Genomic DNA, 27,311 nt, shown 5'->3' on the forward strand with positions numbered 1-27,311 from the left:
CTTAGTATCACATATAAATAAATAAATAAAGAAAGAAAGAAAGAAAGAAAGAAAGAAAGAAAGAAAGATATTAAAAAAAAAAAAAACCACAAAAAAACAAAAAAGAATCTCCTGACAGGTCTTTTCCAACAGTTCCAGTCTCAGCGGGATTTAACGCAGTGACTGGGCCTCGGGATGATGCCAGCAGCTTCTTAGCCAGCCCGGGAAGCTAGTTATTCAGGCTCTGCTCGGTCCTGCAGGCTCCACCGTGGCTCTGTGGCCTGATCATTCGGGCTTTGGGCATCTGAAGCATCTTGCAGGGCAATTTTAATGCAGCCAGACCTTGAGCAAGGCCAAAATGATGATGGTCCATTAGGGACTCTCATCTTAGGAGATATTTAGAAAATTTGATTGACATAACAACTGTGCACAAATTGTGGGGTACAGTGTGATATTTCAACACGTGTGTACAATGTACAATGATGAGATCAGGCAACAAGGGTTTCTACTGCTTCAAACGTTTATTACGTCTTAGTGTTGGGACCACTGAAAATCTTCTCGATTAGCAATTTTGAAATATGCAATTAAGTGTTGTCTCTCCTAGCTACCCGGCTGTGTTCGAGAACATTAGAAGTTACTCCTCCTGTTCAGCTGCACCTGCATCTGCTGGTCATCTCTTCTCCATTTCCCACCTTACGTCCCCTCCTGCCAGGTTCTGGTGTCCACTATTCTATTATCTGCTTTTAGGAGATCAATTTTGGACTCGTCTCTGGTCCTACAGGTGATATCAGGGTCACTCATTCCCCACTTTGTTCTGTTTGACAAATGCCTTTCTGAATTTTTTTTTTAAGTCCTTTTGCTCCCTCAGTAAGATGGCATCCCCGTCACTTTCCACTGGCCTTGGTGGATGGTGGATGACAATGAAGGCAACTAGGGCCTACATTGTGGAACACAGGTGTGACTTTGTTTTTGTACAAAGACCAGACAAAAGTGACGTAAATGCTTTGGTGGTTTTGTATCTTTTTTTTTTTTTTTTTAAATACAACCTGTGCTTGCAGAACCCAAATCTAAGTCTGGCTTTACATTTTATCGAAACCTTTTCTTTCCTCAGACAAAATAGTAATATTTGAAGGTAAAAATAGGTTTGTAATGGCTAGGAAAGATTTTCTTAATTTTCAAGCCAGTCATAAAAGAGAACGGAGAACCAATTTTGAGCATGTTGCTGCTGTGAGAATTTCTTTCTCTCAAGTGAAACACAGTTTTGCAGGTTGGGAGAGAGTTTTGCATGGAATGCATCATAATCGCACAATTTTCTTTGAACTGCTCTGGACTTGGAAGTCAAGGTTGAAGGGAGAGGTACCTGGAGATCTACTGCTGAATCAGACCTCCAAGAGAGATGTTCTGGCTAATCCGCACCCTGGAGATGACCACATCTGGTGGCCTGACATTTCAGCACCTGTCTGATCTGCTTCTTAAAGATGGTCTTGTTTCACTCAGCACAGCCTGAAGGCTACAGATGTGATTGGGATAGAACTACAAGTGCCAAGGGCCCGGATGACCAAAGATAATATATATATATATATATATATATATATATTTTTTTTTTTTTTTTTTTTTTCTTATGTAGAAGTAACATGCCGAGAGAGTCTCCTGAGAAAGGCTATATTCATGAGATAACCAGCTCCACTTGGAGAAAATTTAGAAGAATCAAAATGAAGCTTTCCAATGGTAATCTGTACCAAACACGTGGACAAGTGTAGGTCAATTCTTTACTGCCTGACACCACCCTAGCCTGGGGAGGAGTGATACCAAGTATTCCAAGGAGCCACTACTCATGAACTGTGACAATTCCAAATAAGCTATCGAAGAACAAAACACATTGAAGTCGTGGGACAAAAGGGCCATTCCTCTGAGCTGAGCAGAAGTGTGCTCTGGAGGCAGAATCCCCTTCCTCTGCTAACCAGCAGCCCTGTCAGAAGGTGTGCAGAGGAGGCGTGAGCCCATCATGTCCGTGTGGGGCCCTTGGCCTGCTCCCTCAATGGAGAGTCTGGGCAGTTGGTGTTGATATCTGCCCATAACAAGAACTTCGCTTTGTTTAAAAAATGTAGCTCCTTCTATGAATTCTGCAACAAAGGCCACTATTCCCCATTTTTTTTGTGTGTGTTTTATGTTTGCCCCAATTTAATGGATCATCTTTTAAAACGTTTATATGATTTTCTCATTTTGCAGATTTCCACTGAGGGTCCCTGAATTGAAATTAGGTACATCCCATGGCCCAGGTGGGCTGCACAACAACTCAACTGGCATAAATATCAATTGGATCCCGAAGAAGATAGCTTAAAAAAACATTTTAGCAAATAGTGTTGGAGGCTTTTGTGCCTCTCTCTGTCTTGGTGACATTTAAGTTGGCTGACCATTTCCATTTTGGAAATTGCAGTTGATTAACATGAAAAAGAAAAAAAAGCAATTATGGGTTTGTTTTTTCCTGTGTAGCCACAATATGCTTGTGCTTTTTGCAAATGTTTGTACACAGTAGCGTGATATAATAAAGGAAATTTTCATCTGCTTCCAGTGACAGTAAAATTTTATTTATGGTTACTTCATACATAGATACAACAATGACCTGATAAGCTGTCGCCTTCAACTATAGTTGTTGTTTTATTTCCATATTAAAAAAGAAACCAGTTCATCAATGTGATCAAATTGGATAATTTAGCTCAGGTTAATCAATTCAAGACTAAAAATAAAAGCTTAAACACCTTCCCCCTTATGACGCTATTAGGACTAGTATGATCCTATGTACATGTTTGCATAGCCCTTTAAGGCCAGGCATTTCCAGGCATTGGAAACTTACTTATGTATTTTGAGGTTAAATCATTGTAACAAATATTACTAATGTGTAATTCATCCAGACCAACAAGCCAGCATCTTGCATGGATGTTTGATGCTTACTAGGTATTTAAGACTATTCTCAGAATGATTTATGTTAAAACCTGTCTAGCTCTTGTTTGGCCACAAATAACAATACAGTTCATTTTTCATGGAGGAGAAACTTGATTTTGGAGCCTTGCCCCCCAAACCTGGTCCTGATTATTGCTTCAACTCCTGTTTATATAATTCTACACAATTTTGGCAGGATTCAAGAGCACATACCAGGGTGTTGGCTTTGATGAATCTCCTGGGATGTGAATGTCACGCTGACTGGATGAACTCTGGCCACAAATCCCAGACAAGCACAATGACTCTATTTATTCAGACTTGGCTGCCTGAATGCAGATTGACTCTGGGGGTAATAAATTTTCACAGGCCAAGAACTTCAGCATCAACCAAGCTGATCCTGAGAAGAAAAATGCACCTAAGGAGGCAGAGCTGGGCGCATAAACCTCCTGCGTTTTTATTCCATGTCTGCATTTCATTCAGGGGATTCATTTGGTCACTGATGGACATGCACCGACAATGGTGCCAGAGGTTCTTTTTAAAAAAATTCTGCTTTTTGTTATGCATTTGTCATATTAAAAAGGAACAAGGGATCAACGAAGATGTCCCTTTATAGTTGTTGATGGCTTTTTATAAAAAATATTTTTTTTTTTAGCTGTTGACGGACGTTTATTTTTTATTTATTTATATGTGGTGCTGAGAATCGAACCCTGTGCCTCACACATGCTAGGCAAGTGCTCTGCCACTGAGCCCCAGCCCCAGTGATTGCTTTTAATGTGCTAGCATACCCCAAACTGATATGACCTCTGGGGTAAAGAGCAGAGAATTGAGGACACATTTCTTGTGCCACAGCGTCAGAAACCAAAGGCTACAAAATGGAGTAAGAACTGCAATTCTGGGCTCAGAGCAGCCTCACCTACAATCTTGACATCTCGATGCAGTGAGACTTTAGATTTTCCCTGACAAACGTGATTATTACTCTATGCATTATAAATAAGAAAATAATTGGCTCTTTAGCTTGCAGATTTATGTTAATGACCTAGCTATCTATTAAATTAATTGCGTGCTCTACAAATATTGATTGGGGATTAAAAGGTAACTTTCTTTCGTTGTGCAAGAAGTAAATTAGGCCAACAGGGAAATTTCCCTCTACAGATTATATCTAAAGATCGTTGCCTGCAAAATTAAAATAGTCAGTCTAAGCGGATAAACCACGCTCATTTAAAAGAGAAAAATGCATTTATATAATTAAAATGAAAAGACTGCCCAGTATGTGCGGGTAATGTAATTACCAAGAAGCTGTAGGCATGTGGAGAGCCGTTCAATTTGGATCCCTGTTCCCTTCCTCTCCGGAGCTATGTATTTGTCACCTCGGAAATGCTGTCTGCCATTGACACTGTCTCGGCTGCTGCTGGCTGAAAGTGTTCATCATGCGCTCCTTTCCTCAGGTCTCAGCCATAACCCTTCCATCTAGATACTCTCTGTCTCACCTCCCAAGCCTTCCTTCCCCAGAGAGGCAGAGCTCTTGGTTTCTACCCAAAGGCAAGCCATGCCGTCCAATTCCTCTCTCCCTTTCAAAGCCCCATTAAAAATTCCCTTTAAGGCCAAATGACTTCAGGAATCATTTTGTCCTAAGCCTTCTAATTCCTTTCCATTCTTCTACAGAACCCTCAGCCTTGGGAATGGCCAACTTAAGAAGAGATCCAACAAATCTGCTCCATGATTCACATGCTCTTCATTTGTCCAAGGAGGGACACTTGTTCTCCACTCTTTGGGGTTATTTCCAATTTGAAGCCCATCAAGGGTAAGACCTGTAGGGGCAGCCAGGAGATGACCGTTCCATTTTAATCATATCTTCAAACTTTCCAAGCAAACATTGGCACAGCCCCAGATGTAGAGACCACAGCCAAAATTCCATTGTCCTTGGAAGGGACACCCACTTTCTTGGTTTTGGAGGTTCCCACTTGACATAACTTATCAAAACGTGAACCTCCATATGGCTTGATGCAAAGATGTGAAAGAAGTGGCTACTGACACTGGAGGCCCTGGAGGTTGGACAGAGGCTTTTCTCTCGGCTGTTTGTGCATTCGTTTACAGCTGGCTTATGATCTTGGGTCTTATATTTTTGTTAATTCTGTCAATACTTTTTAAAAAAATATTTATTTTTTAGTTTTAGGTGGACACAATATCTTTATTTTATTTTTATGTGGTGCTGAGAATCGAACCCAGGGCCTCACGCATGCTAGGCCAGTGCGCTACCACTTGAGCCACATCCTCAGCCTGTCAATACTTTTTTCAAAAAAATTGTTTCTAGTCATCAATGGACTTTTCTTTTCTTTTCTTTCTTTCTTTCTTTTTTTCTTTCTTTCTTTCTTTCTATGCAGTGCTGAGAATTGAACCCAGTGCCTCGCCCAGGTGAGGCAAGCGCTCTACCACTAAGCCCCAGCCCCAGCCTTCTATCAACAATTTTGATGTTTATGGAGGACTAATTAGAAAAAAAAAATCAGAGTGTTCAGTAAACGAAATAAAGAAATGGCAGAGGTTATCCTTGATACTGGACTCCCGACAACAGAAAATATGCCCCATATAACACAACCCTTATTCACACATCCGTCAACATGTAGCGTCTCTGCTGTGCCAAGCACCATCTCTTCCCTCAGGAAACTTCCAGTTTAGTTGGTAGAGAGAGACATTTAAAAACAGAAGCATACAATATATAACTAAAATTATGTGAGAGCTAGGATAAAGATCAAGGTTACGGGGAGAAGGACAAACCAGGGGTCGATTTAGATCGGGGCAAGATTTCGCTGAGGAAGCGGTCACACTGAAGATGAGTAGGTGTTAGGCAAAAACGGAGGAGGCAGAGGCCGGTAGAGGCCGCAACACCTGAGCTTGGTTTGCTGAAGGGCCCAAATAAGGTTCAGGGGACTGAAATGCCATGAATGAGTTCAACAAGGGGACAAAGCCAGACCCTGCAAAGCAGTGTCGGTCACACTATGAGCTCTGGGTTTTACCCCTGGTGGAATGGGAAACCCATTTAAGAGATGGAAGATTGTATTATAGAGGGTGGGGATCAGCAAAATAGTAGTTTATATTAGACTGGTTTGGACCAGCCAGGATGGAAAGAGGTGAGTAAACTAATATTTAATTTTGGAGGCTGAATTTAGAGGTTTTAAGGATTAAATGAATGTTTGAGTGAGAAACAGGGAGTCATCAAGGATGGGTCCTGGATTTCTAGGCTTGACTTGTTGGGCATCCGGCCATGCCGGTTTTAGACACAGGAATGATCTCAAGAGGAACATATTTGTGCGTCTGCACAGAGTGGGGTGGCAAAGACCAGAAGCTCTGTTGGGCACAGATTTGAAACGCTTGTGAGACATTCCAGTGGAAAAGTCAAGGAAGTCTGAGGTTCAGGAGAGAACTCTGAGCTGAGGCTATAACTTTAAAGATTGCCAGTACATAAAAATTGAAGGTCATGGGAAGGAATGAGCTCACCAAGAAAGAGTAGAAACAGAGAAGTCGGGAATAAATATTACAAGGCTTTAACATTCAACGCTGGGAAGAGACCGTGCAGCCAGCAAAGCATCCTGGGAAGAAACAGCCAGGGGGGCAGGAAACAGACCAGCAGAGTGTGGTGTTGGTTCCTCTTCAGAAGAGGAGTGAGCAAGAGTGTTCCACGCTCAGACTTCTGGGAAAGTCAAGGGACTGAGAAGAACCCAATTCATTTGGCTCCATGGAGGTCACTGGTGGTTCCGGAGGAGCAGTTCTGGTGGAGAGGCAGGAAGTAAGAAAGCACAAGAACAAGTCCCCAGATAACATTACAAGAGGAAATGGGATGGCCTTTGGGGAGGAGCAGGACAGTGTCCTTTTGTACAGCGGGGAGATGGGTAAGGATGTAGGGAGATAAAAGCAGTCGTGTGGATGCCGTATTGGAAAGATTCATCTATCCTGTTGGAAGCCAGTCATCCATGGTATGCTCTAGAGAGATAAGGAGGAACAAGATACAGAATAAGACTCAAGTTTTTCACCCACAAAGTTGAGAAGATAGAAAACTAGATCTCTTGGTATCTGCTATTATAAAATCTGAGATGGAGGTAATTACAGGACATTGAGGAAGACCAACAGGAAATGACAGCACCAGGTACTGATCTAAGTTATGTCTATAGAATATGATACCTAGACAAGCCGCCAAATAAGGACACAAAGAGATATACACAAAAACATTACAGAGAAGATGAAATCATATTCCTCAAAATGTTCAGGAAACTCACAGAAAAACAGCAAAAAGAAAAAAAACCGAAAAAACAAAGAATATACCAAAAAAGGCAGGGGGGCAGACTTGAGCCTTAACATATCTATAACTACATTAAATGTAAATGGTCTAAATGCTCCAATTAAAAGTGAAATTGGCAGAGTTGAGGAAAATATGACTTAACCACATGCTGTCTATAAGAAACTCACTTCAAGTATAAAAATATAGGCAGATTGAAAGTAAAAGAATGGAAAAATCACACTATGCAATCATTAAAACAAAAACAAAAAGAAACAAAAAGGAGTAGCTATACAGAAACCAGAAAAAGCAAAGAGCAAAGAGAAATGACCAGAGGTAGGGTGGAACACTACATAATGATAAAAGAGTCAATTTATCAAAATATAGAACCCTATATATTTATATGCACCAACTAACAGAGATGGAAAATATGTAAAGCAAAAACTGATAGTATGGAAATGAGAAATAAATCCACAAATAAAGCCAGAGACTTCAACACTATTCTGAACAATTGATAGAGTAACTAGACAAAAAGTCAGAAAACATAAGAACTCAATAACATCAAACTCAACAACATTAAATAGGATGCAATATTTACAGAGCATTCCACCCAACAATAGCCGAGTTCACATTCTTCTAAGTGCCCATAAAACACACTGATATAAGCCAAATTTGAATCATAAAAAGCTTCAACAAGTTTGTGAATTGAAGTCATATAGTGTATGTTCTCTGACCATTATGGAACCAAACTAGAAATCAATAAAAGTAAGATTAAAGCAGCTCTCTATAAACAGCTGGACATTGAATAACACACTTCTAAATAATCCACAAATCAAAGAAGTTGTTTCATTGAACTAAATGGCAATAAAAACACAACATGTCCACATTGGTGGGATAAAGCCACAGTGGTGCTGAGAGTAAAATGTGCAGCACTAAATGCTTACATTATAAAAGAGGATGTTTCAAATCAATAATCAAAGCTTAGATTAGATTAAGTTAAAAAAAAAAACACAAAGTTTCAGGGCTAGGGATATAGCTTACTGGTAGAGCCCTTGCCTAGCACATGTGAGGCCCTGTGTTCAATCCCCAGCACCACACACATGCACATAAATAAAATCTACACTTTCCCAATGAAATGGATCAACTGGAAAAAGGAGGGAAATAATTAATCATTGAAATTAAACACTGAAAAAATCTATCTACACAGAGGAAATCAATGAAACAAAAACCATTTTAAAAATAGATAATCTCTAGTAAGACAGACCAAAACAGAAAAAGAAAAAAAGAAGAAAGACAAATGATGAGTACCAGGAATAAAATGGGCTAGTATTACGGGTCTGTATGCATCGAAAGGATAATAAAGAAATGCTCTAAATAACTCTAGACCTGTACACATGACAATTTAAATGACACAGAGTAATTACTTGAAGAGCCCACATGATTACAACTGATTAATTAGCTCATTAGAAACCCAAGAAACAATGTAACTATTAAGGAAATAAAATTTGTAAGCTTTAAACATTTCCAAGCCCACATGGCTTCAATTCCCAGTCTGCTTTATCTCCAAGAGCACTGGGGCACTTGGGGAAGAGGCAGCATCAGATGGGAGCATGCAAACACACCAGGAGTCCCCAGATCTTTGCAGGAGGACAAACAGGTGTAGCTGCTTGGAGCTCCTGTGGGACTCTCTTTATTACAGCTGCTATTACAGGTCAGCTGGACCGACATTCACAAGGACAACCAGCAGTCATGGAAGATAAGGTTAAGGATCTTTGTATATATGTTTACCAGAGCAGGGAAGTAAGCAGTATGTTTTCAAAAGACTTTGGGGTAGGGGAAAAATTCTGATTACACCTGGAAAAATCACTTATGGTAAGCATTTAGTCATCTTGCGATGACAGAGAAGTGAAGTGTGCATATGTGTGCTGCATAAGTATGTAGGCTGCATTATTTCAGGGGAAAATCTTACTTTGGTCTTGGAGAAAGAGAGAGGGAAAAAAACAACACTCCATATCATTAGTCTTTTTTAAAGGTAGGGAATTACAATTTTGTGATTAGACTAGGAAATAATTATAGGCCAAAGTAGGACAACTTAATAGAATTAGTGCTGAAGAATTAACTTAAACTACACACACAGAACCACCGTCTGGGGTCTTGATTACGAGATAGGGATTACTGCAGACAAATAATTCATCCTGTCAGTTCCTTTCATTGCAAAAATAGGAAGGGATCAAATAAGCAAGAATCAAGGACCTGACTTGCATATTCACAGCACAAGATTATCAGTGGCTGGAGATTGGAAAGCAATAGCCAAAAGCTTCTTACTGTTTTAGAGAAAATGTATAAGCACACCACTGATAATGCATGTGTTTTAAAATTGAGTTTTCTTTCTTTCTTTCTTTCTTTTTTTTTTTTTAAAGAGAGAGTGAGAGAGAATTTTTAAAAAAATATTTATTTTTTAGTTTTCGGCGGGCACAACATCTTTTGTTTGTATGTGTTGCTGAGGATCGAACCCGGGCTGCACGCATGCCAGGCGAGCGCGATACCGCTTGAGACACATCCCCAGCCCCTAAAATTGAGTTTTCATTGGAAATATTTCCTGGAGATAGCTCCAGAATTATTTCCAATTAAGAAAAGTTTGCTAGATCAAACAGTCTGTGAATCTTTTTTTCTAATACAAAACATACATAATTTACGCTTTTGACAGAACTTAATCCCTACTGTGCTTATATGAGCCTCAAAGAGATGAAACAATCTGCTATTTTTTTTAAAAAAGTATTTTATAGTTGTTGATGAACCTTTATTTTATTCATTGGTTTATATTTGGTGCTGAGAATCGAACCCAGTGCCTCATACATGCCAGGCAAGTGCTCTACCACCGAGCCACGACCCCAGACCCCAAATCACTGCTTTTATTCAGACAGATGAGAAACCAAAATTAGGAATAAGATTTGTTAACTAACTGCTAAGAGTGCAGTGCTGTGGTGTCTCACTGCCTAGTGTAGACACCTAGAAATAAATGAACTGATCTGTCACAAATGCAAAGCCTTCGGTGCCCCTCCCTGCCCCTGCCAGCCTTCCCTCCCTGGGGTGTTCTCTGATTGCCAATCTGATCTCCAGATTTACGGAGCCCATCTCACACCCCTGGTGCCCCAGCTTCCCTCAGCAAGGAGGGGACCCCACAGTGGTGACCCCGGGGCCACATTCTGCTCAGACACCTGGAAACTTTCCTTTCCTCTCATTTCTCCTCCTTCTTGCTTGCTCTCTCTGCATTATTTGTATTGTTATCTAGACAGTGAATCACCCATGCAGCACTCCACGGTACCTCTGCATCAAGTTTGCTACATTAAAATCAGTTGAATGGCATATGCATTTGGTATTGCGTGCAAAAATGACTTATTAAAAACAAAAAACAAAAAACAAAAAAACAACTCCTGGAATTGTCTTTCCACCCATCCTGTTTGTCCAAACTTGACAACACGCAATCCAGGTGATGAGAAAAAGGAAACAGAAGTGTAGGGAAATCTAGCTCCGGTGTTTTCAAACTTGCTTTACAACACCAGCGTTTTCTGAAATGCAGGGTAGAAGTGATGAATGCTGAGTGGATATTTTTTCACCTTAACTGACTGATCAGAAGAGTATTTATAACCCCCCTGACGGATGTCTCAAGCTGATAAATCAACACCGAGGGAGAATATTTCAAGCACATTTATCATTTAAGACAAACAGCCCGGACTGCGCGTGATCATTTTTTATTCATCATTTTAGCTCACCTCCACATTTGCTTCTTCTCAATGTTAATAATATCTGTATAAAGCTGCTCAATATTTAATGTTACGGCTTGCCTGCTGCATGCCGATGAGCTTAAGGTCACGTGTTTGATCTCTAGAAGGCTGGGTTAGCTTTGCCAAAAAAGAAAAGGAAAAAAAAAAAAAAAGGAAAAGAAAAGGTGGTGGGGGTGGGGAGAGGAAGGGAGAAAGGAAGAAAAAAGGGCTCCATTGCCCAGGGAAGCCTGATTCTGGTCCGCTTCCTTGTAAAAATATACTCGTTGCTGGACTCCCTGTCACAGGACATCACAGAATTAAAGTTTTAAGGGGAATTAAGGCCAAGGTATTTCAACAGACTTGCCCAACTGCACAGAGGCTCACGATCAATGGAACCTTCTAGAGAAGCACCATCCCGTCTCTGCCACCCAACTCATGTCCCGCAGAGCTGGCTGGTGAGCAGCAGCCCTGTCCCACCCACAGGACGGCGACAGACAAGAGCCTCTTACCTGCTCACCCTCCTCTTCATCGCTACTTAGCTTGAGGTCATCTTCCAGCATTCTGAAAGAGACAGAGAGGCACAGGTACTTAGTAGTTTCAAAACCACTTAACACCAAAAAGTGTCACCTTTCTAAGAGCAACGTTTCAGTAATAGTAAGTCTGCTTGATTTCCTAATTATTATTATTTTTCTTTCTCTCTTAAGGGCTTTTCCTCTGAGCCACCAAGGGAAGAGCAGACAGTGTCACCACGGAAATCAGCCCTGGCGACAATCACGGGAGGAGATGGGACGCTTCCAGAATGAGTTGATTTAGACAACAGAACTAAAGGGGGCTTTCCCCCCCGGGGGCAGTTTTAATTCCACAATTACTTGTTCATTGTTTTCCATGTCCAGGGGCCGGGCTGTGTCCCTGTGCCTGCCTGGGGGTGGGGAGTGGGGTCGTTCATGGTAAAGAAAATGGAAGACTAAGTAGCACTCTGCTGGGAGCCAGGCAAAATGTGAGCAACCCAGCCTTGGTCCTCCACCTGGGTGTGTGAGGGCTAGAGAAGTCACCTGCCCCAGACCCTGCTGGGCGGAGAAAACCCAACGGGAGGGGCTGTGGGGGCCACGCCCCACCCACTCGGGGTGCCTCGGATTCTTCCTAACAGAAGCCGTGAGTCCATCAAAGCCAAGAGAGAAAAAGAGAAATGCAACTTCAGACCCTATTGTTTCTGATGACGAGAAAAACTGTATTCTTATCAGCACCTCTGAGTTATTTCTTTCTATAATAGAAGTTTTCAGATGGACTCATTGAAAAAAACAAATGCCATCTATAAGGAACTGTACCAGGGGAGCTGTCCTAGGGCCCACGCTGCATGCACCGGGGGCTCCACCCATGGGTCTGAAGGCATCTGAGCCCTGGTGCTTAAAGACCTCATTGTCCTCATTGAAGTCGGCTTCCCAAGACTGTCCCCCAACACGGGTCTGGTGCTCTTTAAATGCCAATTATAGGCCTATCATCAAAAGACGCCCCTGGATGTTTTTATAATCCATGGTAGTGATTTTTGTGATGAAGCAGGCAGGCTGTGGGCCCAGGGCTGCTCCAGGTGTCCATGCGAGTTACTTGCCCTACCCTCTGCCCACCGGTCCCCTTATCCCTATTTGTAAATAGGTGATCTTGAGTGTGTGATCCTGCTTTAGAGTCTGAGAGTCTGTGAAATAAATTTGCTTTTCCCATTTCATAGTCAAGAAAAATGGAGAACTCAGCTAAGACATTTCTGTCGTTTCTGATGTACAAGTGGAGCCATTACCAGCAGGACACCGATTCCGTGTCCCCACAGGCCCCTCAACCCTCCCAGTGGGGGCACACCTCATTGCTCTAGTCTTCAAACCCCAAGGAAACACCCACGTCAGCCTGGGGGGGACTGCGGGGCTCCCCGACGTCACTCTGTGCTCCTGGTGGGTGGTTCATTTTCTCGAGCTCACAAACCCACACACTGGGCTTCTCAGAGAAGAGCCATCTTGGTGATTTATTAGCACACCCTTTGGAAATAGCCTAGGGAAGGGGACTGTGTTTCCTTTGCCCTTGCACAGTGACGGCGCAGAGGACAACCCCAGTTGGTTGGCGAGGCCACAGCACTTTCCCTAAGACTGTTTTCTACCAAAACACAGATGCCTTTCTGATTCAAAAAAGACCACAAAAGGAGGCGATTTCTTGGCTCCACTCTTCATCTCTTCTTTTGAGGTAAACTACCAATCAATCTCCAGGATGCAGGGCGAGCCTTGAGTGTTCTCAGAGTGGGTGGTCCTACGGGTGGGTGGGCAAAGGGAGGGGCACACACACCATCAGCATTGAGCACCCCTTGTCGTGGAGATCATATCAAGGGTGACGGGGAAACTTAATCTTTATATGTTCATGGTGTGCACTGCTCTGAAGACCCTACCAACCAGAGCAAGACACCTTGGGGTGCCCTGCCGTCGGGGGTCTTAGCCTGGCTGCACACCAGCTGGGGGGACTTGTCACCCGATGAGGCCGGCAGTGCTGCAAGCCGCCACAATGGCAAAGGCAGTGTGTGAGGTGCTCTTTTAAGGGAGGGAGCAAAGTGAACTTTTGTTTATTTTAAGCACGTTCTAAACGCGTTGCAATGGCCTGAATGTGATCCTCTAACATTCATGATTTGGGAAGTTAATCCCCAAAGTCAGATGTGGATGGTATTTGGAGATGGGACCTTGGTGAGGTGACTATTGTTAGAGGAGCCCATGAGGGTAGGACTCCCACGATGACATTAGACCAAAAGGAAGAAAGACATGAGCTAGCACAGTTGCACTGTTTCTCTACATGATGCCCTCCACCATGTTACGATGCTGCAGGATGGCTCCCACCAGGTGCCAGAGCCATGTGCTCGGACATTTTAGCATCTAGAACCATGAGTCAAATAAATCGATATTCTTTATAAATTAGCTGGTCTCAGATATTTTATTATAGCAGTTGAAAACAGATAAAGGCATGAATCAACACATAAACACACATCTATTTGATTCTCACACTGTCCCCTCACATTCCCAGATTGCAGGCAAGTCATATATCTGGTCTTGGCATTTCTTTCTTTCTTTCTTTCTTTCTTTTAAAGAGACAGTGAGAGAGGGAGAGAGAGAGAGAGAGAGAGAGAGAGAGAGAGAGAGAGAGAGAGAGAGAGAGAATTTTTTAATATTTATTTTTTAGTTATCGGCGGACACAACATCTTTGTTTGTATGTGGTGCTGAGAATCGAACCCGGGCCACACGCATGCCAGGCGAGCGCACTACCGCTTGAGCCACATCCCCAGCCCCCTGGTCTTGGCATTTCTAATAATGGGACTCCTTTACTTTTGACAGTATTTCTAGAAGAAAACCAACCAGGGTTTCACATTGCTCTGTGCATAACAATCGTTTGATAACTTAATTTTTTAAAAAAGAATTTATTGTGTTCCTGGCTAAGTTCTAAAAATAAAGAATCACATGTGCATTAGACTATTTTCTGTCACTATAAGAAAATGCCTGAGGCTGGGTATTTCATAAAGAAAAGAGGCTTATTTATTTAACAGTTTTGGAGGTTAAGAGTCCAAGATTGGATGGTCTCATCTGTTTGGTTCCCCTGGCAACATCACAATGTAGTACATAGTATAGTAGAGAGCACATGGTGAGACGGGAAGCCAGAGAGGGATTCAGGCTTGCTCTTGTAAGCACTAACTTGCTCCAGAAGACCAGTATGAATCCCTTCTGAGGGGATTAATGACCAGCTCTTACCATGACCACTCTGGAGACCAAGCTTCCAGGACATAAACCTTTGGGGAGTACAAACCCTATCCAACCCCCAATAGCATATAAAAATACTTCTAAAGAGACTTCAAGATAAGTTCAAATCCAATGAAACCTGAGAATCTCTCAGGAAGTGAGAAAATGGCAAAGGTTGAGCAGCTTGTACACACCCCCAAAGCCACCAGGGTGGGGCTGTCACCAAGACATGGAACCACAGCCCTGGACAAGTCAGTTACGGCCACACTGGGCTCCCACACCCGACAGGCGCACGGTACCCGCTGAGGGAGCTGAGGCTCTATGTCCCATGCCACCGGAGAGCACCAGCTCTTCTGCTGTGTTCTGACGGTCGCCCTCGGGTCCCCTGGGCTCGGCTTCTGAAGAACAGCGCAGCTTCCCTTTTGCCACACCCACCTCTGGCTGGACACTCGCCAAGCCCTCCCTTTTTAATGCTGAACGTATCAGAGTGGACTCTCAGGCGGCCTGAGGACCAGCAATGTTTTGAGGTCACAGCTGAACAACGAAACTTGGTCAGAGAGGGAAAGAGAAAAACGACGTCACTCTCAGGACCCCCAGACATGGCCACGTGTGGCGTGTGGCCAGGAGACTGCGGGTCGTGGCCCCACACAATCAACACTACTGTGCTAACACCCCATGACCTGCTCCTGGTCCCTGGGGCATATTGTGATCATTTGTCTATTTCCAAAAGGAAATCGATTGGCGTGGGTCTATTAAAGAACAAGCAAACAAAAATGTTCAACCAAGAGTGGAAAGGAAGATGGAAATTGGAGTGTTGGTTAGGCCTTGGACCGGGGCCATGGATCTCTGATACCGTTTTGGATAGAGGAGGGCAAAGATCGATGCTCTAAAGGGACAGGATGGAGTTTGGGATTGGTCACCTGCACCTAAGAGCAAGTTCTGTGCTCGGGCATCTCACCTGGCTCACTCGGCACTTTCCACACGCCTCACCCTCAGCCCCTCCAGGCCTTCCTCCACCGGTTCCTTCCCTTCCATCCCTTAGAACCCTCCTGGGCGGGGGAACCCCAGGCTCGCGGCCAAGGGGGTGGGGCAGCTGTCATGGTTAAATGGAGGCTTGCTGAACAGAGCAGCTAAGCACTCTCTAGAGGTTACCTCGTCCACTCCCCAGGGCGATTCCTACTGGTGGGGTGTGCCCTGCCTCAGAGGTCACAGTCAGCAAAGCCATTTTCTCCAGGTCTCGAAATTGGGATGCACCGGCACACGTAACCCTAGCAGAAGCAACTGCCTTGTTAAAGGTAAATTCAGTAGCTGTCAGAAAATGGAGGAATTTGACACAACCCTTCAAAGTTCAGCATTTTATTATCATAACTTCCCCGTCTGCATTATTTTTCTTAATCGAGCAAGAAACAAATCTATGTTGCAGCTGATGCTCACCTTTCAGAGGCCTGAATATCTCAGGAAGCAGAAATAACTGGCTTCCCTGAACAGACGGGCCTCTGCTGCTGATGCTTATCTGAATCCAACCCAGGAACCGCACACGGGCACAGTCAGCATCTCCGGTGCAGAGGCAGCCGTTTCACAGAGCAGTGGTTTTTAATTAATAGGATTTCCCCTGAATTACCTGTCATTTGGGGCCCTTAGAAGATGTGAATCCTTTAGCCCTTTAAAGTTCATTTCATTTTGCTTCATCTGAATGGCTTTTAAAAAAATCTAAGTTTTAATTGGGCTGTTTGATTTTCAGATTTGTGTCTGCAGCGGGAGCTGCTACCATCTCCACCTATTTGAGATTAAAAGCCAGAGACAAATGTTTATGAATGCCCATTAACCATATTCATAATATGCAAATATCTATTCTAGTAATTAGCAACGTGTGATACAGCCTGTTCGTTATGCAAGCACACCCCTCTGCAGGTATTCCCAGGTGGACAGCTCCGATGCTTGGAACATGGGAGGGAACATGAGACCACTCATTTCGTCCTTCTTGAAGTCCACTGAGCTGTCAGGGTCAGTGCTACCATCTTCCTGGAGCTCTGTTCTTTTCTTTCTTTCTATTTTTGGTACTGGGCATTGAACCCAGGTGTGCTTAACCACTGAGCTTCATCCTCAGTCCTTTTATATTTTATTTAGAAACAGAATTTCACTGAGTTACTTACTTAGGGCCTCACTAGTTGCTGAGGCTGGCTTTGAACTCACCATCCTCCTGCCTCAGCCTCCCAAGCTGCTGGGATTACAGTTGTGCGCCACCGGCTATTTTCATCAACAAGCTGTTGTTTGGAAGAACTTAGTGTGTGATATTCCAGCACTAAGAAGCAGAAGAATAGAGAACCATGCAGGCTACTGGAGGCTCCTGTTAGGGGTTGGTGATTGGCTGCCCCCAAGATGCAAATAAGGTAACTCAGTCAAGAGGTAAATGGAAAAACTGGGGATAGTCCAGATAATCTAAGAGGCAGGTTCCAATCCCCATGTTTTCAGATCTGGGAATTTCTACATCTTTTGCAGACAGTTTGGATCACAGCGTGATTGTATTTGCTCACGTCCATCTCCTTCCCAGACTCTCTCTTCCCCAGGACCCGTTCTGTTTTCTGTCCATCATACATGATTCTTGGCTTCTGCCATCTTCATCCTGTGGTGAAGGAGGACTGTATTTTTTCTGATGACAACCTCATTGTCCCTTAGAGACGACAACTTCCACGTGCGGCTGGGTCTACCTGCTATAAGGTCCTGTCTTCCCTGGGGGAGACCATCTCATTTCCTACCTGGTAAGACCCTCCCAGAAGCCAGTCTCATTTAGGAAACTCACCAACCCTGGTGGGATACAGGCTGAGGGTGAGTCTTCAAAATCTCCATCCACTGCCTTTCCCGATAGTCCCCGTATCTATGTGTTGCCCGCAGAATAGAAATCACAGGAAGATGGGAATCAACACTGAATACAGGAAGCCATCAGGGGACCAGAGTCTGGGGCGGTGGAATGAGTTCTGAAACGGCAGCTGCAGGGACGGCCCGCATCCAGTCTGAATCCTGTCCCTGACTAGCGGTGGGACCCTGGGCAGAGCCTTTGCTCTTTTGGCTGAGCTGAAGGGAGAACTGGATGAAATGACCTCAATACCATCTTATTGCTCTGAAGTCATTGGCTCTTTGCTTTTTATCCGTGGTAGAAAGTCCAGGAGGACAGCTGGAAAATGGAAGGGGCACCGAGGTTGGCCCGATACGATTTAGTAGAAAACAAAAGAGGAGTAAAAGGTACAAGATCCAACAGAAGCCTGCAGCCCCGAGCGGGGTTTCAGTTCCACGTGTGCCAGTCGCGTCACGCGCGCGATTCTAAGCTGGATCTAGAAAATGGCTACGGTGCAGCTTTCGACTCCTGTGTTCTGTAAAGAAACAGTGTTCTTCTACTTTATGGAGGATTTTCCCAAGGGTAGGACAGACCCCCGCCCTCAGGCATCCAAATTCCTGCTACTGGGATACACAGCAAGCTCCGTGGGAACTTCAGAAATTAAGGTTAGGCCAGTAAAACTTGAACCTGTGCCAGAATCACAAGAGGGCTTGTGAACGTATAATCACGGGCCCACCTCAGCGCTTCTGATTCAACAGGTCTGCTTTGTGGACCCTAAATGTGCTCTTCTCCTCAGTCCCCAGGTGATGCTTGGGCATTGAGAACCAGTGGCCTAGGTCATGACCTCCTAGCTATGATGGTGGGTTACATCCGGGTGAGCAACCGAAAGCAGGGTCTGAGAAGGTCCCGAGGCCCCCTCTGAGGACACAGGAGGGCTCGTGGTCTGGTAGGGGCCTGTGGCCCCCACACTCAGATGTCTGGTGTGCCTCCCCGATGGGATCTCACCCACAACACTTGCACACAGAAGCCCAAGGAGAATTGGGACCCTCCTTTCACCTTTGTGTCTTCTAGAGACCACTGCTCATTTACTTAGCCAGTGGTAGAACATGTGCTTAGCATGCACAAAGCTCTGGGTTCAATCCCCAGCACATGCAAACACACAAAAGATCACACACACACGCCCACACACACCCACACACACCCACACACACACACACAGAGAGCTAAAATCTTCCCCAACAGAACAGATATTCAGTGAAACGTCTCCCCTCCATCCTCATTTCTGCCTATGACATCCTCCTCTTCTCCCCAGCAGTCACCCCTGTTTGCGGTTTCTTATATACTATTTCAGACTTTCTTCCAGCATTAACAACCCCATATGAAGGCAGCATGTTGGAGCTATCAGATCAAGTACAGGACTTTACAGGGCAAGATGCGGCAGACGCACGTGATGTTGACTGGACCCTCACCGTCCACTGTGTTGGGAGCTTCTCAGAGGACCCCTGCCTCCTGTTATTCACTCCCGATGTGCAATGCCTTCCCTGGGTGCACATGGGACCAACGACTTTCCTCTACAGTTCAGGACTAAAGTGATAGAACGTCGCTCAGTGAGCAGGGGGCTTCTGCTGGCTGCCACGCTCGCTCTTCCAGGAGCTGGTCTGCTGTGGCCTGTAGCACCGAGGTGGGGAAGACAAGGACAGGGCCCAGGAGAAGCCAGTGCTCTCAGCCCAGTGGCCCGGAAGGAACAGAATTCTGCTGGCAACCACAGAGGAAGCATGGACACAGATCTTCCACCAAGGGAAGCCTGAGGTGGCCGCAGCCCAGGTGGACCCTCATCTACAGCCTACGGCAGACTATGCCAGAGAATGCAGCTAAGCCACACTCGATTCCTGACCCGCAGAAATGATGACGTAGTAGATGTTGCTGTAATCCACTAGATTATGATGCTAGGCATCATAAGTAACTGACATGTTGGGGGTTAGTATTAAATATGTGTGGGTCTCTTCTTCCAGATTGTTCTCAATATTGGAGAAAACACTGACAGCCACCATTCAAGCTTTCTGACAGAAGTCTCATGTGTGCCAAGTTGGTAATGTCACATTCTCTAGGAATCACCGTTTCAAAAGTAAAAATAAAGAGGTGAAATGAACATTAATAGCATATTTTATTTATGCCCACATACCATTTCAGCATGATCCGATGTGCATTTCAAGGGCTCAAGAGCCACAGGTGGCTAGATTCCTACTGGATAACTCAGACTCACAACTATGGTCATAAAGTAACGGTATTCGAATCTCCGGGTTTTATGATTCTCCTAACCACACGAAGCCCTCGCCCTACCCCCTTTTTGGTACCAGAGATTGAACCCAGGGGCGCTTAACCACTGAGCCACATCCCCAGCTCCTTTTTTTTTTTTTTTTTATATTTGATTTAGAGACAGGGTCTCGCTGAGTTGCTTAGGGCCTCGATAAGTTGCTGAAGCTGGCTTTGAACTTGGGATCCTCCTGCCTCAGCCTCCTGAACACCAGGATTACAGGTGTGCAGCACAGTGCCTGGCCCTTTGACCTCTTTTTAGACACGATGTCTTCTAACTTCCTGAAGGAGCTTGTGGAAGTAAAGATCTTCCTGACCTGGGGTGTGGACAGGAGGAGGGGGTGGGTTTGGACACAAAATCAATACCAAAACATACCTCCATAGACTACCTATTCTTGCTGGGTATCGGGATCCTCAAGGCCCATTTGGTCTGTTAAATATGTCAGTGAGCAATCTTGCTACTGATTATGATGAGGCGTTCTACGGCACACCACAATGTATCTGTAAGCTCGGGCTGCACAGAGGGCTGAGAGGCAGAAATGAGCACGTAGCTACAGGTGGCCCACCAGATGGGATTGATGAGGGCAACGAACGGGTTTAGGAGCCACGTCCTAGGAAAACGCAACAGCGGCCAGCCTTGCAAATATGTCTTGTAAAACTCTGACCTCTTGTCACGGCAAATTTGTGCACCTGTAACTCTGATTTCTTTTGGATGTGCTACAGACACATGACAAAGCACTGATGTTAACGTTTCTGAGTTTCATTTTATTTTTTAAAATTGTGCATTTTAAAAAGTTTGCTGGTTGTTCTTTTCTCTTGGAATTATAAGTCTAGCTGTGGGAAGCTGAGTGGCCCAGAGAGATCTCTTTGCTAAGAGAATGGGAGTGCTGGGTCCTGCAAGTTCTTGCACATCCTGTGGTCCTTCCTCTCAGGAAAGTGCAAGCACCACATGCGGTTCAGGGATTGCAAAAACATGAAAATGGTCCATATTTTCCATGGAGGGCAGCGCAGGCTGTGGTAAGGAAGCTGTGTTCTCTGAACACATTAGACTTTAAAATTGCTTCCTCCTGAAGGAATTACAGGGGAAGAGGGCTGTGTGTTCTCTATCTTTTCTATCAAAAGACAGCGGAGGCTTAGAAATGGTACTTGAACAGAAAATGCTTTCTCCCCAAAGATGCTTTTAAAATTCCTGTCTTTGTTGGTTACAAGGACTTCTAGAAAATTAGTTTCTGAACTTGATGTTCTTGGTATTAAAGGATTGAGTTGCTAAGGCTGACTGTGTGAGTACAGTGTGTAAGAGAACAGATCTGTTCTCGGGCAGAGAGTAGAAGAGAGGTCAGAGGATGCTCTTCGGGGGATGTAAAGTTTTCCTGGCTGGACAGATTGGATCCAGGGCATTTCTTTACATAACGCTTCTTTGAATGGGAATCTGCACCTCGCCAGAGGGAAAGTTAGATATGTACATATTTACTTGGCTCAAACCTGTGATGATGAGTATTAATGGATTGTTAATTAGTCAGCTGGTTGCCTGTTCTGTTTTCCGACTAATGGTTTGCTTATTTAATTCGTAACTTTTGATGGTAAGAATGCAGTCACTTGAGAAGGGTCTTGACTTTATTAGGTTGAGATTTGTTCTTCAGTTTGAAATAACAAGTTTTGCATTTTTGTGGATCTTGTCATTTATAAGTTAATTGCTAAGAGAGTCCCTAACGAAGAGATTTATTAGAACATATAAACTCTTAGAAAAGGGAATCAAGCATAATCGGCTCATTAGCAAATGCATGCTACACCAAGCTTCACCCTTTGCCATCGAGTAGGGCAACAGTCCTTTCTAAATGTCGCCGCATGTTTGAGTCACTTGGGCATCTTTAAAAAAATTAGTGATGTCTTGCTCCCACCCCACACCCACATTCTCACGGGGTAGGTTGTGCAGGCTTTGAAAAGTTCCCTTGGTGATTCTGATTCAAAGTAAATTTGAGAACTGCTATAGAACACAGAACCGGGCGAAGCCAGAAGAGTTGGAGGTCGGGAGAGCTCTGGACCTTGGATAAAGCTCTTAACTTTCAGATTTAGTTTGTCCATTAATGACAAATGGGATGACAACTGAGATTCAAATGATACAAGACAGGGAAAAACCTGTGGTCAACTGCAAAACTTCCCCGGGGGGACCTTGGTGATGGGTTTAGCATTGCCTGGGGTTCTTTTAAAAACACTGGTTTGTGGGCCTCAACCCCAGAGATTTGGGTCTTGAATTGGCCACAGGCCATGGAGTTACAATGGATTGAATGCCTGTGTCTCCCGCAAGGGGACATAGGTTGAAACCTGCCGGACATGTGCTGGTAGAGGATGGGGGCCTTGAGAGGTGATCAGATCAGACATCTTCCCCACCATGGGGTCGGGGGGAGGAGTGCTTCATGGGGGGGGGGGTGTTTCCTTGGTGCCTAGGATAAGGCATAACCCCATAAGTGCCAGTAAGCTAAGACACTGTGGTGCATTTTAGAACACTTCCATGGTTGTTTTCAGAAACCACAGGGTTGGGGAATCTGAGCCCCTTTCCTGGGCTATTCTTCAGACTCTTGGAAGGAACAGACTAAATGGATGATCATGGCTTTCCAACTCTCTGGAGAAGTCCTCAAACTCTTCAAGATGGCGCAGCAGAGCCGTTGCTTCCTGGGTGGAGGTGACTCAGCACGGTCCTCCTGATCAGCACTCTCCTGGGTGTAACAGGGGCTGGAAGCCTGGGAACTACATTTCTCAGAGTCCTGCCTGCAGGGGTCTTGTCTAGATGCCACCAGGGAGAGGCATTTGAATGGGGCTCCAATGACCAAAGGGTAACAGAACCATCGCTGCTTCCAGGACAGTAGAAGATGGCAGGCATGAGGTTCTGCCAGGGGTTCCTAGGCCTCTTGTGCCACAGACATCTGAGATCACTGTTAGCAGTTTCCTGTAATTCTTGCATTTACTGATTTCCTGGAATGACTTTCTGATTTTTTTTTTTTTTTTTTTTTTTGGTACAGAGGGGGGACTGAACTCAGGGGCACTCAACCACTGAGCCACGTCTCCGACCTTATTTTGTATTTTATTTAAAGACAGGGTCCTACTGAGTTGCTGAGCACTTTGCAGTTGCTAAGGCTGGCTTTGTACTCACGTTCCTCCTGCCTCAGCCTCCGAGTTGCTGGGATTACAGGTGTGCGCCATAGCACTCGGCCTATTGACCATTTTTTGATGAGCACATTCTTGGTGCTAGAGATTTTGAGTTGAGAAAGTCTTTGCTCTCAAGTGGCTCACGGTTTACCTGGGGTAGAGGCAGAAAAGTAACCTCATGATGTGATTTTAAATACTGTGGGACCGCAGGTGACCATCTTCTCTCCTTGCCAGACAATCATGGCCCTGTTGCCTTTTCTCAGAGATTTATTCTCCAGTCTTTAAGACACTTCTGGACTTCTCTTCCACGTCTACTACAAGTCCTCTGATTTCCTTTCCAACTTGGGGGCGCAGTCCACTTCATAGGCTACCTGATCGATAACCCCAGTGGGAGAAGTCACTGGCGTGTGGGGGAGGTCATTAGTTCTGAGAATTGTCACATGTTAAAGTGGTTCCACTTGAGCTCTGTTAGCTGCACCTTCCCCAATTCTGTCCTGAGGGGGGATAGAAAAAGCCCTCTATTTCTTTGATGAGGACGTTCCTGGGGTCATTTCAGATTCATCAAAGAATCTTAAGACCTCTTCCTATATTGTGTGGACTCAGACGGTCATTCTGGCTTCTGTGACAGTGATGGGGATCAACCCTGAGCTGGATACTGCAGAGATTCTGGATCTTAGGCCCTCAGGAATTTTGACTTTTTGTGATTTGAGGCTTTCATACGGATCCACTAATCCTCTGTGCAGCAAGCATAATAAGCTGATCATTTAAATGTAAAGAGGAGGAAAGACTTCTCTGTCTCATATTAAGGAGAAAGCATCCCATTAGCTATTCATTGGACGGGGAGATTGGTATATGATCCCCCAACCAAGGCATTTCCATGAACCCAGCTTTAATGCTCCTCCTTTTGTGACATTGGGCATATTATATCTGATACTCCCAGAATTCTTCCTTATGAAACTAATCCAGGTGGTCTGAATATATAAATCTAATAATCGCAATCTCAAAAAAAAAAAAAAAAAAAAAAAAAAAGCCTCACACGTACCAGGACTAATTTACCACTTATTTTTATTTTGAAGTGAATTAGCTTGAACATTAGGCCAAGTGTATTAAATGTTCTAAGCCCACTTTCAGGTACACCTGATTGACGTTTGCAATGGGAAACAGGATTACCCAGTCAACACACATCTCTGCCCACCAACTACATCCTGTTGTGGGCTGCCTGGCTCGTGGCGACCCAGAATGTGCCAAATAACCCATGTCAATCAGACTGTGCCATCTACTGCAGAGGAGGGTTCCCATTACTGGGTTGGGCACAGGGTCAGCAGGAGCAGCCAAGGCCACTCCCCAAGAAAGCTGCGGCATTTCCTCCTGGTTCTGCATTAGATGTGTTCTGAGTTCAAGGCAGAAAGGGAAACCGCAGAAGTGTGTCCTGGGTTCCCTCATGTGTCCCTCTTTTCCTACGCACTCCTCCTGGACTTAAAGGTAGCAGAATGGAATCTCAAGTGCCAAGAAGATAAATAAATTTTAGGTGGGGATGCAGATGTTTGAAGCAGATTCTGACTGCAGAATAGTCTCGCTACTACCTCCTGCTCCTGAGAATCAGCAGGAAAGTCCTGACGGTTTAGACACTGTCCCAGAAGCCCTGGGGTTGATCCTGCCTAAGTGTGTCCATTCACTGACGGAGGACGGAAGAACATGATGCAAATGGTCAGGATCCTCGTCCAGGGCACACTTCCTGATTTTCCTATTTTAGAACAATCAAGAGTCTTGGTCCAGAGTCTTTAATTAAAACACTAGAAAATCATTTGATCCCAGGGTCAACGCTAAGTCCCACTCTGAAGTGGGTGGAGTTTATCTTTGAAAATCCCTTCCATCTTAGGAGCACTCTCCCTCTCCAGGGCTCATGAGTCCATCTGACTGAGCAGGTGAGCTCCTTGCTAGGGCTGGGACACGGGTCTCCTCACCAGCCCTCCTCCTACAGGGCTTCTCCTCTCCCCGCCACACCCCTGAGCCTGGCTGCCAGGCTAATCCCATTGCACAGTGAAGAGCTGGTCAGATTTTACCCCTTCTGCCAGGTTCCCAAGGCTTGCAACCATTTTTTAAAAATATTTTTATTAGTTGTTCATGGACTTTTATTTTATTTACTTATGTATATGCGGTGCTGAGAATCGAATCCAGGGCCTCACACATGCTAGACAAGAGCTCTGCCACTGAGCCCCAACCCAGCCCTTGCAACCGGTTTTATGTTGCATGGAGTGACTAATAAACGAAACCCCCCAAACCCCAATTCTGAAGGAGTGACATCATGGGCCACTCTGCCTCCCTGCAGTCTCACCGCCCAGCAAATGCCCACAGCAGCAGGTGCTCCTGACCAAGAGCCCAAGAGGGCCAGGAGGCAACACAGAAATGAGGCTGTTTGATCCACTCCAGGTGGCACTGGGGCACATCAGGAGGCTCTGTGGCAATGTCAGCCAAGCAAGCCATGTTCCATCGGCACGCTAGGCACTGCTCTAACTGCTGCAGAATCAACAACGAGTACGGAACGGTCCTTGCTCTGGGGAGCTCCAGGCTGGTGCAGGAGCTCCGCTGACGACATTTTCCCATTCAGGCCACAAACACTTCCAGGACTTTTGAGAGAATCCCCTGAGTGTGGCGAATATGGGACATTAACTCAGAGCAGACACAAGATGCAGGAATGTAATATATATATATATATTTTTTATATGGCCAAGAAATATGTTCCTGTAGCAAATTTACCCCTGGCTGCTGTGGCACTTTTATTATCATCATTTAAAATAAATAGCTAAAATACAGAAGAAGGCACGATGTATTTATTGATTTATTTATTTTGCAGTGCTGGGGAGAGAACTCGGCACATGCCAGGCAAGTTCGTGCCACCCCCAGCCCAGAAAGGCTGTCGATGCTCTTTGGCCAGCGTCAGGCTAGGAACATGCTCCCAAGATAAGAGAGGTGCCCCTGGACTGCAGGAGAGGGGACTCTCATCGGATTAGCTGGATAAGTGATGATGGTGACATGGTAGCTTCAGGTCAAGGAGAACGGAGGGAACACTTCAAGTCAGGAGGCTGAGCTCTCAGAACTGCGGGGTGCAGAAGCACAGGGGAGGCCCACTCCCGCAGACACGCAAGATGGACAGGTGACGGGCTCTTTCTGAGCCAGGGTTCAACAAACAGCATGAGAAAGCACAGGGCTTAAGGAGAAAGCTCAGGCCAGTGACTAGTTCGCTGCTCTTATTTTACAACAAACATTTATAATAGTTCTAAACTTGCAGAAATTCAGGAAGACAATACAGAGTTCTCAAATGCAGACAAACCTCGACTTAGGATTTGATTTAGGATTTTTTGGGTTCCTGATGGCTCGAGAGCGTACAGCTGTTTGTTTTTTTTCACTTTCAGTACAGTGCTCAACAAATTCTATGAGGTTCTTAACACGGGATCATAAACTAGGCTTTGTGTCCCAACTGTAGGATAAAGTGTTTTGAGCACGTTTAAGATGAGCCCAGCCAAGCGATGATGTGAGGTGGGTTAGGTATGTCACATGCATTCACGGCTTATGGTATTTCCAACTTGTCGTGGGTTTGTTAGGACACAACCTGCGGTAAGTAGAGGGTCATCCATAGCTAGTACCTGGTTTCCATAGCTGCCAGGATCTTATGAGACACATCTGGGAAGAACTGAAGCCCATACTATATTCCCATTTCTTTAGCTTTTACTTAATGTCCCTTTTCTGTCCCAAAATCCCAACCAGGATGGACTGTTACATTTATCCATGGAGTTTATGAAGTCTCCTAAGGTTCCTCTTGACCGTTGGTGTCCAAGCCTGGCCTTGTTTTTGATGACCTTGACCATTTCAAGGAGTGTCGACTGTGTGTTCTGTACCCTGCCCCACAATCTGTGTCCCCTGATGTCTTCCTTGTGATCAAGGTCTGTGTATTAACAAGGCCCAAGGACGTGGCTGCACAGGTGTGCCTGCCAGGTCACCTTCTTTTCAGATGGCGCCTGTCGATCACTAAGCACAACCTACATTTTAGGAGGAAGGAGTGATGGTCCACCTCCTTGGGGGATGGGGGCCACATAGAGTATATGGGATTCTGTAGGGGAGACTTGTCTGTTGGCCCATTTATTCATTTGTCCAATCATTTATTGATATCAACGTGGTCTCTTATATGCTTACTTTCTAGTGATGGATTATTACTGAATACCAACCACCTGTTTGAAAAATCACATGGAAAGTCCTAGACCAAACACTCCTCCTGGCTGGCTGTGGGTGGCGCAAAGGGGCAGAGAGGGGCAGAGCTGACA

At 44.8% G+C, this 27,311-nt stretch overlaps 1 protein-coding gene across 1 annotated transcript in view; it reads right to left on the bottom strand.

The window, feature by feature from the left end:
* Aff3 (ALF transcription elongation factor 3) overlaps nucleotides 1-27,311 on the bottom strand; it is a 494,450-nt gene that overhangs the window by 97,973 nt on the left and 369,166 nt on the right. Inside the window, exon 9 of the mRNA XM_076832801.2 lies at nucleotides 11,460-11,511. Within this exon, the coding sequence (XP_076688916.2) occupies nucleotides 11,460-11,511 (52 nt within the window). The remainder of the gene's footprint in view (nucleotides 1-11,459; nucleotides 11,512-27,311) is intronic.

Source organism: Callospermophilus lateralis, chromosome 14 (genome assembly GCF_048772815.1).
Source record: "Callospermophilus lateralis isolate mCalLat2 chromosome 14, mCalLat2.hap1, whole genome shotgun sequence".
In the NCBI taxonomy this organism is placed as follows: Eukaryota; Metazoa; Chordata; class Mammalia; order Rodentia; family Sciuridae; genus Callospermophilus; species Callospermophilus lateralis.